We start from the raw sequence: 14,999 nt of genomic DNA, 5'->3' as shown, positions 1-14,999 counted from the left end.
TCTGAGGCATGAGTCTGGTGTCACATGACTAATCTGTGAAGCTCAGGCATTCATAAATAGTGTATTAAAAACATCCTGGACTGAAAACAGGTGTTAATAAACTGCACTTGAACAGCAATTAAGACAAACCCTACACACCACTAATTTGTTTGTTTACATATCCTGAAGGGGGTTAAAGAATCAACTCATTGCTGGTGGTGTTAAGCCCTAAGCCCCAGCATTTTAGGAAGAACAGTTCCATTTTTTATCTTCCAAGACATACTGTTTGACCTAAGAATGAAGTAAAACAAGATACAAAAACAAGTCTTTTGGTCCTATTCTGCAGTTAGGCCCCATTTTTAGTATCCCTTTTAAGACTTGCAATAATCTCTGCCAGATACTTAGCTCTTCTCTTGCTTTCCTTAAGTTGAATAACTTAAGAGTCTCCTCCCCATAGCATATTCCCCAAATCTTCAACACTTTTTCCCTTTCACCTCTGGAGCCTTGGATTGGAGTCCTTTCCAGGCTCTTTCCAACCACCCCACCCCACCCCACCTGCAGCTTTCCTCTTTTTAGGGGAACAGGTACAGCTTCAGTCCCCTAGACTGTGGGGGACTCTGAATCACAGGAGTCTACTCTGACTTATTAGTTTCAGAAACATCTCACAATAGCACATATTAATCAGCTTGACATGCAACTTTAGTTGTCATTCATAGTTACCTTAAGTCTCTGATTGAAAGCATCAAACAGCAGTTTGATCCCGTCCTGAGTCAGGTTAAGGATGAGGTCATGGCTTAGAGGAGACTGCAAAAAAGTAAAGCACTCTGAACAACTTACTCAACAGCAACTAAAAAACCTTACAAATCTAAATGCAATGCACAGAGATTATGGAAGTGCAGATAGCCCCTCCCTCGCCCAACTAACAAACTGTTGTGTGAATGCAGTGTCCTCTGCTTCCAGTCTGAAACTGCTGCTTCCTAATACTGGATGAAAAGAGCCTCTTTCTTCTAGGCTTTGAGTAATATTACCTGAGGGAAAGGGCCAAAATTATGTGAATATATAGGCCATTTTCTTTGGAAGGCTCAGAGTCCACATCTATAGCATGGGTTTACCTATCAAACCTACAGAGCAATCAATGAGGAACAGAGACCAGGGAAAAGGGCCTCTCTAGGGCCCAAATTTGTCAGGTAATGTTCAGTGCATGTCAGCTGAACCTATGTCCATTCACTTCCAGGCTGTTTGTGCCATCCACAGGAAATCTATTCTATACTTTGACTGCTTTAAGCCATGTTCCAGGACAAAGAAATACCTTGTGCTGTTTATATATGAGATGACACTCTTACTCCTTCCTTCCCTCTCCCCACCATCCCATATCACATGTGCTTCTTTCTGAAAAGCCCAAATCTAAGATCTAAGGAGTCATATTTCTACATTTGCCTCTTCTGAGTCTGGGGGGAGGGGAGTAGCAGCACAAAGCAGTGGACAGAGCCAGCCTTGAATACTGGTGAGCTGGTGACCTTAAGTGACTCTCAAAACTTCTCTGAGCTCTAGTTTCTTCATGGGAATACCATCATCCCTTCCCTCCAGGGTTGTTGTGGGAACAGAGATAGTAGGTCTAGATAGCAAGAGAAAGGGCACCAAGCACAGCACTTGGCATACTGCACTCTTTCATCATGTCTGTATCACCAGCCTGCTTCTGCTCCAATGCAATCAATTCAAGGATCTGACATCTGAAGCCATTCCATAGCCCTGAACCGAGCTGCCCAACAGAAAAAAAAAAAAAAAAAACACACAAAAAACCCAACATCCAAAACCCAGTCCCTCCTTTAAACTGGCACATAGCTCTCAAAAGAGTTTAGAAGTTTCTTTATAGAGCCACCCAAGGTAGGCACAGTGAATGACAGAAGTGTGGCTGTCAGAGATAGAGATGTAGGCTGGAAGGCCAGGTGCCACTGGCGTGGGCCTCACTGTAAACATTCTCTCCAGGGGCGCCTGGGTGGCTCAGTCGGTTAAGTGTCTGCCTTCGGCTCAGGTTGTGATCCTAGGGTCCTGGGACAGAGCCCCCCACATCAGGCTCCCTGTTCAGTGGACAGCCTGCTTCTCCTTCTCCCTCTGCCACTCCTCCTGCTTGTGCTCTCTCGCTCTTTCTGTCAGATAAATAAAATCTTAAAGAAAGAAAGAAAGAGAAAGAAAAGAAAAATTCTCTCCGAAGAGCTTTCTGGGATTAACTCAGACTGTTCCCTTCTATGCCAATGATTTTCACAAGGTAGCAGGCCCAGGTGGCACCACCATGCCTGACAAACACTAGAAGAAAGAATGTTGTAATTTTCTAGTACACCTGTATGAATGTCTAAAACCTTTAGGCCTCAAGCAAGATGCTACAACAATGAACCCTGACGTTAGGTCACTGATTCTCAACCTGGAACACATTTCTGAGAGGGCTATTACATGGCAGTAAGCAGGATGAAGCAACATTTTAGCATCCTTCAAGATCTTTGTTTGGAGGAGGAATGATGGAAGGATCTGAATTTTCTTACACTCTCCCAAGATCTGATCATTTTTCTCCTGACATGGTTACAATTCAGGACATAACTAGATAATTTTCAAAAGCAAGCAAATTATCCTCACAACCATTATTTTATTAGTATTTTATATCTCCAGAACCAAAGTATACCTGTACTATGTTATGTTTAAGCAGGCCCTTTCAGTGACCCAAAACTATACAGTCCTCCATATGAAACAGTTAGTAAAGCTGTTTGCTCTTAGTTGTTAACACTTTTCCCTCTAAGAAAGATGGGACCTCCTTGATACACACATTTAACTTCCAAGGTATGATATGCTAGAGACAAGAAGATATTTCTGAAACATTTAATGGGGCCAAACTATTCTTCACACTTGATGGGAGCAAGGAGACGATGGGAAAGGACAGGAAGGAGGGCAGAGGAGGACAGGACCCAATTTAGGAAGCATTACATCAGAGCTCTGAGAGACCACCTCCTCTTGATCCTCATCAAAAGGTTATTCTATTCTAGGGCACCTGGCTGGCTCAGTCAGAGGAGCATGTGACTGTTGATTTTGGGGTTTTGAGTTTAAGCCCCACATTGGGTGTAGAGATTACTTAAAATAAATAATATAAAATTTAAAAAAAGATTATTCTATTACAAGGAAACTATATCCACATTACAGAAGGAGAACCAGACTGGTTGCATGCAGATACATACAACATTATATGACAGGGGTTAGTTCCTGGCACAACTGACCAAAAGTTGCACGGCTAAGAAATAGGAAAAGCAAGGATCCGAACGAAGGTTTGGACTCAAAAACCCATGTTTTCCAACTGATTCCAGTTGCTTAGGAGATATCAGGGGAATGAGCTTAATGCTAAAACTACTATGTGCACCTAAAGATTGGAACAACAGACAACAAAGGTAGCGAAGTAAGAAATAAACTTCATTCTTAAAAACCGGTTAAGCCTATTTTCAAATATATCTAATTTTGGGGTGCCCAAATCTGATTTAACTGAATATGCAGGAGCTGTAAGCTCAAGAAGCAAGCCCATTATCCCTGTTTGGATGGTTGCTAATCGTCATGAGTAATTCCCTTATGGTCTAACACTGAAAGTCAGAGTAGGTTAGGGATCATTCGAGTACGACAAAGAGGAAAAGTCACCATCCTTCACTTTATAAATGAGAAAACACTTTGACACTGTGGCTCAAGAAATCCCCTGGCCCACTCTTAGAAGTCCCTTTTTCCGTGGTAGGCACCACAAGAATATCTAAGCACTTGCTTGGAGATTATGCATTCTCTGTCTCAGGAAGACCCTTCACATAGGGTCTCTCTCATTGGGCTGGAAGAGGAGTATTGTACTGCAGAGTGTAATGTGTGGACATACGTGAGAGGCTCAACCCTGACACTAGGCCAAACTGGAAAGCCTCACAGAAATCACACTCACCTCTAATCCACAACATTCTTCCTGTCAAAAATAAACTGTCATTTGCTTTAGGATCTTAAACTAATTGGAACAAAGGGAACTAAAATCATCAAAACAGTACGTGGAAGGTCTCAGAAAAGCGAGTCAGGACATGCAGTAGCATGTATAGGCTCAAAACTATTTATTCCCTGGGGCGCCTGGGTGGCTCAGTCGGTTAATCGTCTGCCTTCAGCTCAGGTAATGATCCCAGGGTCCTGGGATCGAGCCCCGCATCGGGCTCCTTCCTCAGCGGGGAGCCTGCTTCTCCCTCTGCCGCTCCCCCTGCTTGTGCTCTGTCAAACAAATATTAAAAAAAAAAACAAAAAAACACCCAAACCCAAAACAAAACAATACAGAATCTATTTATTCCCTGAGGTTTGTGACACATAGGGCACCATGAAGGCTGCTCCACACAGCAACACATGGTCTGTGTCACAGAAGAATCACAGGTTTCAGAGAGTTCAGTGGAAGGCAGACTGCATTTTTAGAGAGATAAAGAATCCTATTTCTAGGGCGCCTGGGTGGCTCAGTTGGTTAAGCGGCTGCCTTCAGCTCAGGTCGTGATCCCAGGGTCCTGTGATCGAGTCCTGCATCGGGCTCTCTGCTCGGCGGAGAGCCTGCTTCTCCCTCTCCCTCTGCCTGCCTCTCTGCCTACCTGTGCTCTCTCTATCTCTGTCAAATAAATAAATAAAATCTTAAAAAAAAAAAGAATCCTATTTCTAAAAGCCCATAAAAAATAGTCTCTAACTTTACATACAAAACCAAACAAAAAATCCTGATGTTCAGAAAGTACTCTGGTGTAACATATATATTCTTTCTGGAAATGGAAAAGGTCTTTGTAGATACATGCAACATTATATGATAGGGGTTAATTCCTGGCAAAACTGACCAACATTTAATAGAGACGACCATAAATCAGACCAAAAAAAAAAAGCAAAATAGGAACTATGTCCATTAATTTGGGACCAATATTTTGACACATGATCTCATGTATCAGATCATTCTCACTAAAGTAGTGAGCTACACCTGCTTCTTTTCAAGTCTGGAGTGCTCTGCTGGCTAGAAATTTGCACTGCAACAACTCTGAACACAAACCAAAGCAATAAACAAAGCAAAAAAGACTATTTTAAATACAAAAGTGAAAGGCAAGCACCTAGAAGACAAGATAGTCCCTGAGGTGCCCTCCCACTGAAATATCCCTAAGGACCAGTAGATAAGTCAAACACATCAAGAAACAAGTTCAGTTATTAGTGCTCTTCCAAACCTGGCAGAATTATCAAGACGAAAAGTTTCAGAATCAAAGAAAATGTACTTGGTGACTGACCAGTGCTAGAGATTCTCCCATTCAAACACAATGACCGAGCAATCCCTGCCAGTCTGTCTCTCCCAGAGCATCAACCTCTGGATGTGACTCAGTGATGAGGAATGCTATTTCAGTAAACAAAGCAGCTACCACTCACCTGTTCACTGTAGAGAACCTGGACATTTTTGATGATGCGACAGTGCTTCTGAAGAATGGCTACTGCCTGAGCCAGAGGCATTCCTGAAATAAAGCAAGGACACCTGTGTGGTTACTTGGGCTATCCATTTCCTGACATCGATCTTCATACTAGGCATTAGACCGTGCAGTAAAGCCTGGGGTGGGAGGCGGGGGCCACTAAGGTCTATAAACAAATGAGTAAATAAAAGTTCAGTAGCAGCAAGAGCTAGAATAAAGTTAGCAGCAAGCACTAAGGGAACAACTGGATTGTATAAGGGGAGGGAGTGAATATATAAAAGAGATTCCTGGAAATGAGAACTACTGTCCTGATCCCAAGCAGGAAAAGGGCTCAGAGAAGGCAAAGTCAGCATGAACCAAAGAACAGTGAGAAAAGCACTGACTGCATGACTGGATCTGGAGACCAAGGTTCTGGTTCTCACTCTGCCATGAATTACGTATTACCTAGGGCACGTTCCTTCCTCTCTTTCTTTCTGGCATGTCTCCTCATCTCTCAAATGAGAGTCTGCAGGAGCACATGACTTGTAAGGGCTCATTTAAAAAGTCAAAAATCACACATCTGGGCACCTGGGTGGCTCAGCTGGTTAAGCGACTGCTTTCGGCTCAGTTATTGATGCTGGAGTCCCAGATCGAGTCCCGCATCGGGCTCCCTGCTCAGTAGGGAGTCTGCTTCTCTCTCTGGCCCTCCCCCCTCTCATGCTCTCTCTCTCAAAAAAACAAAAATAAAATCTTAAAAAAAAAAAAAAAACACACATCTACCAGAACCAACTTACTTTACTAAGAATTTCACTGGATCCTTACTTATCAACCCACAAATCCTCTAAGTCTTAATACTCGATCTTTGAACTCATGGCCCATTATAAACAAATTTATATATGCCCCCAATTTAAGAAATCCAAATCCCAACAATATCTCTAATATCCCAGGGACTACCAAAAAGTATGTTTTCAGAGTCCATTATATTTCAAACAAGAAGAAACTCACAGAGAGACAATCCAAAACAAAGTCCCAGACAAAATCCAAAATCAAAGACTCACAGCTTTATTACTCCAAGGGCAGTGTTTTATTATTCACCACTCTCTGGATCCCCAGCACCCAGGACAGGGTTTACCACATAGTGGCTGTTGAATAAATACTTATTCAGTCAAGCTGACGGATAATGGAGAAGGTAATAAGAGAAAGGGAGAAGGAGGGACCACCATATGACCTCAAGTAGCACAGTGGCTCACGTTCAAGATCACTTACCTCTGATTCTAGGAGAGATGTGCAGAAAAGAGTTTACACACAAATAACAGAAGGTTATAAAAACACATGGTCTATCTACATTTAAACAATGATCTAACCTTGCCCTCATTTGATGGTCCATTTTACAGTTTGAAGAAAGTTGGAGGAAACCAGACCTTAACACAAGGCACTTTCCCGCCTTCTATAACATAGGGCCTGGTACATAGTAAGGCTTAATAGGCTTAATAAATGTTTGTTGAGAATATGAACAAATTGGACGCATCACTCAGCTCTGCCATTCCTGAAATGGAGGAGCATCTATGCTGTCTCTCCCAAAAAGAATAGGCAAACATCCATGTGTTAGGTGCTGAGAAACAGAAGGCCACATGGCTTCTCTGACCCACATGGCATAAATCAGTTTCTCAAGGGAGGATTCTTTTCCACTTAACCACATCAAATCCCTGGCCTTGCAATCTTTGGGCTCTCAGGTCCTGAGTCACCTGGGGAGGAACCCACCTGGAGGAGACAAAGCAGCTACAAGGACCAGTTGTCACACAGCTGCTGATAAAGGAAGGCTACAAAAGTCCTCTAAAGGGAACCAACCATATGTATGGCAAAGAAACTAGAGCACTGTCCCAGTTCTAACAGAGCTACCTAGCCCCAAAAAGGGTACGGAGTGGATGTCAGCCTTCTCAACTGTATACATCTTATGTCTTATAGATCTCATCACTTATCTGCTTGTAACCCTCCAAGAGTTTCCCATTACAATGGGGCAATAAAACTCAAAACAACAAGCCATCGCCTAAAGTCCCTGAATATTCTGGATCTTGTCTACCTCCATCTTTCTTTCCACTGCTCATCATGCCTCCCTTTGTTCCCAGCACATGTCAAACTCCTTCCTACTTTAGGCCTCTGTGCTAGCTCAGACTCTGCTGGAATGTTCGTCCCATAGTTGGTTTCTTCTCATTCTTCAGGTCTTAATCACATCTCACTTCCCCAACTGCCTTATCTAATAAAGCCTCCCACCCAGTTTCTTTATCTGTTAGTCTCCTCTAAACCTCGAGGACAGAAACATTATCTGTCTTACTCACTGCTGTATCCCCAGCACCCAATCACTGTGCCTGGCACAACAGTAGGTGGTCCTATGTATCTGTTGGGCTCTGATGGAGTGAAACAAAGCAATTATGGGACACGTAAATCCTGTACCATAGAACCTGGTGACCATGCTCTCACTCTGAGCACTCTCATCCTGTCTCTACTAACACCACTCTTTCCTGCTGTTCCTCTAACTTCCCAGGTCTCTATGATGGGCAACATTTCCTTCTGCCCATTCCTCATTCACTCATCCAACCAACCACTTAGTTTTGGACTCACATCTCAATCTGTTTTCTATATAAACCTAAAGGCAAATAAAAAGTTGACAGATTGTAACAGTGACTTTTTCATCTTCTTTTCAATCTGAGTTCTCTTCTGTATTCTGGGTCTCAATACCTCTAACATCTACCCAGTCACCTCTAGATTCCTTCTCCACCTCCCCAAATCTAGTCTCTAACTTTCTTCCTAAACCCATGTCCACAAGACACTTCACTAATCTTCACTTCATCCTCTTTTCCATTGGACCCCAAACTCCTTGGTAGTGTCCCAGGCAGCTACCACCAAAGAGTATTGGGAATTTGGAGAACCCATTTTTCTTCCATTAGTACATCATGCTCTAATTATAATACCAAACTGCTTATAGTTTCCTACACACACAATCTTTCCCATTGTTTTGTTTTGTTTTGAATTTGACTGGAAGATTTATATCTATAGAGACACTGTAGAAGAGCAATCTGGCAGATTTCTGATAGGGCTTTCCTGGTGCTCACTGGCTCCAGGAATGGCACTGACTACTGTAGGTAGATAGAAAGCCCTCCCTGAATCCCCAGGTCAGCTCAAGTCTTTTCTCCCCTCCAAAGCACCCTATACAGCCTCTACCTCATTTTAATATAATGAACTATTTCTATAACCCTTTCCTCACACTAAACTCGTCAGGGTATATGACCATTTCTTATTCAATTTTTGATGTTTGTCTGTTTTTTTCTAGATTTTATTTATTTATTTGACATAGTGAGAGAGGGAACACAAGCAGGGGCGGTGGGAGAGGGAGAAGCAGGCTTCTCACGCAGCAGGGAGCCCGAAGCGGGGCTCGATCCCAGGGTCCTGGGACCATGACCCGAGCCGAAGGCAGACGCCTAACGACTGAGCCACCCAGGGGCCCCCAATTTTTGATGTTTGTAAGCAGAGTCCACAGAGGTCTATATGCCGCCTTAAATGGAGTGAGCCTTCAGTTTATAACAATTCAGACACATGCCTCCACACCAATACATTCTCCAAGTCTTACTGAAAACGTTTCAAGTTTGTACTGCCTTTATTCCACCACTAGTCAAGCCATCAGTGGCATTCTCAGAGATTCCTCTTTGCCTAGGTTTTCCTGTCCGTGTTGTTGGCATTTCCCTCATCTCCCAACATGACACAAAGGTCAGGAAGGAAGCCAAGAAGCTGGATGCAACTCCCCACTGTGATGCCAGGCAGATGATGGCAAGGGCTAGAAGCATCTGCATTTGCAGATTCCAAAAAGAACAGAGACAAAGCTGAGCCAATCCTCAGAAGGGCAGAGCAGTGGGAAGAAGGATTTCCCTGTTCAGGTACCTACTTTTCATCATCTCTACCTTTCTGAGCCTGCTCCTCGTGTGGCAAATGGAGATTACCTTACAGGGTTGTGGTGACTTTAGTTAAGCACTGCCTAGTTCTCTAGCCTAGGAATGTAATTCTAAAGCATAGATCCACTTCTTAGATCTATCCCTACCTATCAGCCCCTATTGCAGTTTACATGTGTTGAGGGTTGGGGAGAAGACTGAGAGAGAAGAAAAAAATCTTTTTCTTTCTTTTTTTAAAAAAGCTTGAGGAAATTAAAATAACTGTCATCTTTCAGGCAGACAAAATAACTGTCATCTTTCAGGCAGACACGCTTTAAAACTGCAGATTTTTTTTTAAAGATTTTATTTTTAAGTAATCTCTACACCCAAAGTGGAGCTTGAACCTACAACCCTAAGATCAAGAGTCACATGCTTTACCAACAGAACCAGGCTGATTTTTAAGACCCACCAGAGAATCATCAAGGCCAAGCCACCTCTATGAGGCTTCCCTCAAAGTTCAATTCTGGGCCGGTGTATGGAAATGCTCTTTTCACTGTTGTTGCCATTTAGATGTTTAAACAGTTTGAAAGAACTACCCAAACCCTTGATTCCTGGAAACTGGCAAAGTTAGGAGTGGGGGTTAAGGTATCTAAACAACAGGTGACAGAAGAAGACTTGCTCTTCCACCTAGCTTTTTTGGGAAATCCTGGCCTCAACTGACATGCTTTTTATTTTTAAGTAAACTCTACCCCCAATGTGGGGCTGGAACTCCCAGCTCCCGAGATCAAGAGTTGCATGCTCTACCGACTAAGCCAGCCACCCACCCCTCAAATGACATTCTAATCATTACTTTTGGCCAAGAGGCTCTGTAACACTGAGATTCACAAACTACATGCATGCACCATCAAGCACAGTTTGAAGTTATGGTTGTGGTTCTCTCTGCCCTGTGAAGTACTGGTATGAGAAGCTGTGGGTAGGGGAGGTTCTTTCTTAAATAGAAGGCAAACAGCATCAGCATATGAATGGGTCTGAAGGCAAATGTATTACTGGCCTCCCAATGAAGCTCTTGGTGATTCACAAGAGGCCAAAGTGTTTTTCATACCAGCTAAAATTTTGGGAAGAACTCTGCAGGAGTGGTGTAAATTATGAGAGGAACTGGCTAAGACCTCTCTATAAAACTGGCTCCTATAACCCAGAGGCTTGTAGTTCAGTTAGTTCATGGAGACACTGAGCACAAGCAGGGTCCTACCAGGATCTATTGTGCAGTTTCTCATCTAGCCTGTCTCCACTGACAAGTCTTCCAGATTCAACGATGAGTTAATGACCCAAAGGAGCAGGTCACTCAGTCCAGTAGCCCAAATTAGTGGGACAAAAGTTTAAGTCTGCATAAAGAGCACCAACACCTGCTCCACACCCCCTTTTCCTAGTGCTGGATAAGTGTAAACATACACTGGAGTCACTGAATGCACATATTTGTATATATAAAGGTAGTGACGTTGGGAATAGTTAATACTGGGCCAAAACCCCCAAAATGGCCAAACTGCATTTTATAAAAACTAAATGTTACTTTCCCTGAACTCTTATTTCATTAAATCTTCAACTCTCTGCTATGGTCTGGGTTTAGGATTACACCACACAGCGACCACACTGAAAAGGAGAAGGAAACAAGTAACAAGTTCCTTTAATACACAAACTCTTCTTACCTCCCTTGACCACATCCCTAACATGTGATTATGGGATCTGACCCTAGCTTTCCCCTACGGACGAGGCAACCTACAGCCCAGTAAAGCAAAAGGAGACGGACTACTGTGGCGTTTAAGGGTGTCAGTCACTTCTTAGCTATTAAGTCTGTAAAATGGAAATAGAAAAAACAACAGTATGGACCCTCAAACCCCAAGGAGGCATACTTGAGATAATTACGCAAAGAAGCAGGGTCTGGCCTTGAATAAGTGTTTTGGGCGTGTCGGCCATTGTTGTTATTATTACTACTGTACCACTGCCCCAGAAGGAGCCCTGCTGAGGCGTGAGGCGAGGACGTCAAGGTCAGAACCAGCGACAGACTAGCGAGTCTGGCCGGTAGGAACGGGTAACTTAGTGCCCGGAGCCCAAAGAGCCGAGAGGACCGAAGAGGCGAGGACCCGCGGGCGCAGGGGAATAAGGGGCAGAGACCAGAGGCAGTAAAGGCCTGGAGGTAAGTAAGAAGCAGCGTAAGGTTCTGAAGTAGGATCCCACACTCACCCAGCGTGAATTCCCATTGCTCGTTCCCCAAAGAGCGTTCCGGCACCACCTCCAGATCCAGCATTGGTTCAGCTCGCCGGGCCGGGGCGGCCTCCCTGCAGCAACGCAGACGGAACCGAAGCTGGGGAAACAAGGCAGCGACCGACCTGCCGTCCCCGCTGGCCCGGTTCCCCACCTACTCCTCGGCCGCCGGCGGCACCAGCCCAAAAACACACCTCAGGTCAGCAGAGCTCAGCTCAGCTCACCTCACCGGCAAAAGCCTCGGCGGCAGGGGCAGCGGCGGCAGCCGGAGCGTCTGCAGCAAAACTGGCGTGCGGGGTCGTAAAGCGTGGCGGGGGCGGGGCGAAGGCGGGATATCAATCGCGGGGTGGGGTGGGGGGAGGAGCCCAAAGAGGAGTCGCGCACGCGCAAAATGCTGTGAAGGTCGCGGCGAAGGCTGAGGGAAGTCAGACTGTACCGCCGGGAGGGGTGGGTGCTGGTGGAACAGGGCCTCTGTACTCCATGAATCACCACATTTGCACACCCCACTGCACACGTTTCACATCTCCACACAAGGATGTGCACACCACGCAACACACAAATGTGACGTGTTCTACAAATCCGTCTGCCCTCTACACGTACGTACGCCCCACTCACACTCATTGGTGCAAAAGGCGAATTCCGAGGGTGCAACGTCTGAGGCCCTGCTGGGAGGGAGGACACCGACATTCAAGTGAGTGCGGAATGTGCTCGAGTGTTTGCGTAGGGACAGGGGGGAGTTGGGGGAGAGGAATAGGTAGAATGGGGGGCAGCTAGGCCAGACCTCAGCTGACTTAGTCCAGATGTGCACAGCCCCCTGGGGCCGGTATCCAGAGGTCGTTGGCAGCCCCTCAGCCTCAGGTCGGTCAGCTTTGCCCCCAACACTGTGTGGTCTTGACCAAACGTCTGGTGCCCTTTGTGCCTCATTCTCATTATCTACAGGTCGGAAGAGGGGCTCCTCTAGCCTGTTGGGCCTGAGCTTTCGGCCCATACCCTGGGGCACTCAAAAACTAAAAGGGAACCAGACCTCTTTTAGAGCCAAGCCTTCATGGAAGCAGACTCTTGATTCTCACAACCACCCTGAGATGTCAGATTCCACCTCACTTTATGAGTGAAGAAAATGAGGCCCAGAGAGGTAAATGGCCTGTGGTCCTCAGTGGTAGAATCCAAGTTCTTTCCATTACATTCCCCTCCGAGGAAGGATTTTAGCAGGGGAGAGAATGACATGCTAAATTCTCGAACTGGTTTGGTAGGAATGTAACTTGGGAGGCTCCATCAAAACTTGAAGTCACTGCTACTGGCATTAAAACAACACGGAGAAGGATGTCCATTGCCGCATCATATACCAAACAATAGAACTGAGTCATTGAGATGTCCACCGGTAGGGAAGTGGCTGACTGAACTGTGATATATGTAATAGAATACGTTTAAAAAGCAAAGTATATCCCTGTATGCTGATGTGGAAGGAGTGCTAATAGAAAAAAGCCAGGTGTAAACTGTATAGTAGTATGTAAAACAGAAATAGAAGAAACATTGTCCATACCAAAAGAACCTTTTGGAAAGATAAACCAAAAAAATATCAATAATACCTAATACAGGGAGTGGGGATAAGGTGGACATTTGCTTCTTACTATGCATGGCAAGCATTAAAGATGTGGATAGATTACCTTATATGTGGATGGGATCGGTTTACGATAGGTTAGTTGGGCAGCTGGCCTAAATAGCATGGGAGTAGACCTGGAAAGAAATCTAATATTGATGAGGAGTAATCTTAGTTGATCTACAATGTTTGAATTGAACTCAAATCCAACCAGACTAGGACTGGTTCTTATATTCAAAAAACATTTGGAGGGACTTATTTCTGGTGAACAAAGAGGTTGGGGCAGGTCACGTGGGGGTGTGGGAGAGGAAAGACAACAGAGAAAGCCGCACTGGATAACAACATGAAAAGGATGTTTAGTCTGGAAAATCCAAGTAACAGGAAGAACAAGGGTGGGAAAGCCCCTAAGAAATTCCCTGGGGGGGGGTGGCGGCACCTGGGTGTCTCAGTTGGTTGAGCAGCCGACTCTTGATTTTGGCTCAGGTCATATACTGGGGTCATGAGATCAAGCCTTGCCTAACTCTGCTTGAGATTCTCTCCCTCTCCCTCTGTCCCTCCATGTGCTCTTTCTCCCTCTCTAAAATTAAATAAATAAGATCTTAAAAAAAAAAAAAAAAGTAAACTTTCGAATGGAAGCAGGAGACCAGCAGGGGGAGCTCAGACATCCTACTCCTGGTGGTGGATTGCATGCCCAACAGGACCAGATGTACCTTGTAAATCCCTATTAGGATAGCTACTATTTTACTGACCGGCCAGGTGGAAGAAAGGTTTCCTCCTCTGTGGGCAACAGCCCAGCCAAAGCCACCATACTTTGAGCTCCCATTTTACTCCAATTGACTTTTTGTTTATAATAGCCTTCCCAACTTCCCCCTTTCCTATATAAGAGCTGTCCTCTCCTTTATTCTGGGGGTTTACTTATGGCTTTCCTGTATCTTGTTTGTCCTGGATTAAAATTCTCTATTCCTAAACAAGCCCATTTTTGCTGGTAAAATAACTGGCAGACTTATTTTGAAGGTTAACATTGGTTAAACACGTTGACTGGAAGTTTGAATCCTAGTTCTGCCATATAATGATTTTGTGCCTTGGGCAAGTTACTTAGATTCTCTGTGTCTTAGTTTCCTCATTTGTAAAACGATCATACCTCACAGCTTTGTAACACTTATAGGTAAGTGGTTTTTGACTTACAGGTAAATGGTTTGTGTGTAACTAACATTTTTTAAAAAACCTGATAGTGACAGAATTGATGGAATCCTTTGGCAGGATCTATAGAATGAATGTGGAAGATGAGGGGCAAAAAGATTAAAGAATAAAAACACAGGTTTCCAGCTTCGGGCAGCTGAATGGATGATGGTGTTTCTCAGGACAACGGCTGGGGGAACGGACATTGGAGGGCTGGAAGGATACCAATCCTATTAAGACGGTCACATGTGGTAGCTTAGAAGGCGGGAAACGTTCACGTAGGTGAAAAGCTTAGAAAACAAAATTTTAGTACCATGGTTACTATCGGTTGCATTTGTCAAGAGAAGAACCAACAGCCAGTTTGAAAGCAGAGATGAAGGGTAACTTCATCCAGCAAATCAGGAATGGGCCCAAGAGTTGTGGAAAACAATGGATTGGGGAGTCCCTCCCAATCAGCCTTACAAAGAATACTTCCCTCTCTCAGGGTAGAAAGCCCTCAGTCTCTCTCCCCAGTGACATTTCATAACTGTTAGTACGGTGGCTTTATTCTCCCCTTTTCTGAATGGAAGTGTTTCCTGCGGTTTTCCTGTTCCTATTCTACCATTGTAACTGACTGTG

General features: G+C 44.5%; 1 protein-coding gene across 2 annotated transcripts in view; it reads right to left on the bottom strand.

The window, feature by feature from the left end:
* Nucleotides 1–11,887, bottom strand: part of PHAF1 (phagophore assembly factor 1) — a 28,737-nt gene extending 16,850 nt beyond the window's left edge. The window contains exons 1-4 of one of the 2 annotated variants that reach the window (XM_028094183.2): nucleotides 11,800–11,887; nucleotides 11,585–11,679; nucleotides 5,410–5,492; nucleotides 700–783 (exon numbers count right to left, since the gene is read on the bottom strand). In XM_028094183.2, coding sequence (XP_027949984.1) covers nucleotides 700–783; nucleotides 5,410–5,492; nucleotides 11,585–11,648 — 231 coding nt within the window. In that variant the 5' untranslated portion in view covers nucleotides 11,649–11,679; nucleotides 11,800–11,887. The remainder of the gene's footprint in view (nucleotides 1–699; nucleotides 784–5,409; nucleotides 5,493–11,584; nucleotides 11,680–11,799) is intronic. The other variant, XM_028094188.2, reaches the window with a different exon arrangement.
* Between the last annotated feature and the right edge of the window lie 3,112 nt (nucleotides 11,888–14,999).

Source organism: Eumetopias jubatus, unplaced genomic scaffold, assembly GCF_037043125.1.
Source record: "Eumetopias jubatus isolate StellerSeaLion01/CBP00866 unplaced genomic scaffold, mEumJub1_p1.0 scaffold_10, whole genome shotgun sequence".
Lineage (NCBI taxonomy): Eukaryota > Metazoa > Chordata > Mammalia > Carnivora > Otariidae > Eumetopias > Eumetopias jubatus.
This window is presented reverse-complemented; position numbering and strand designations above follow the sequence as displayed.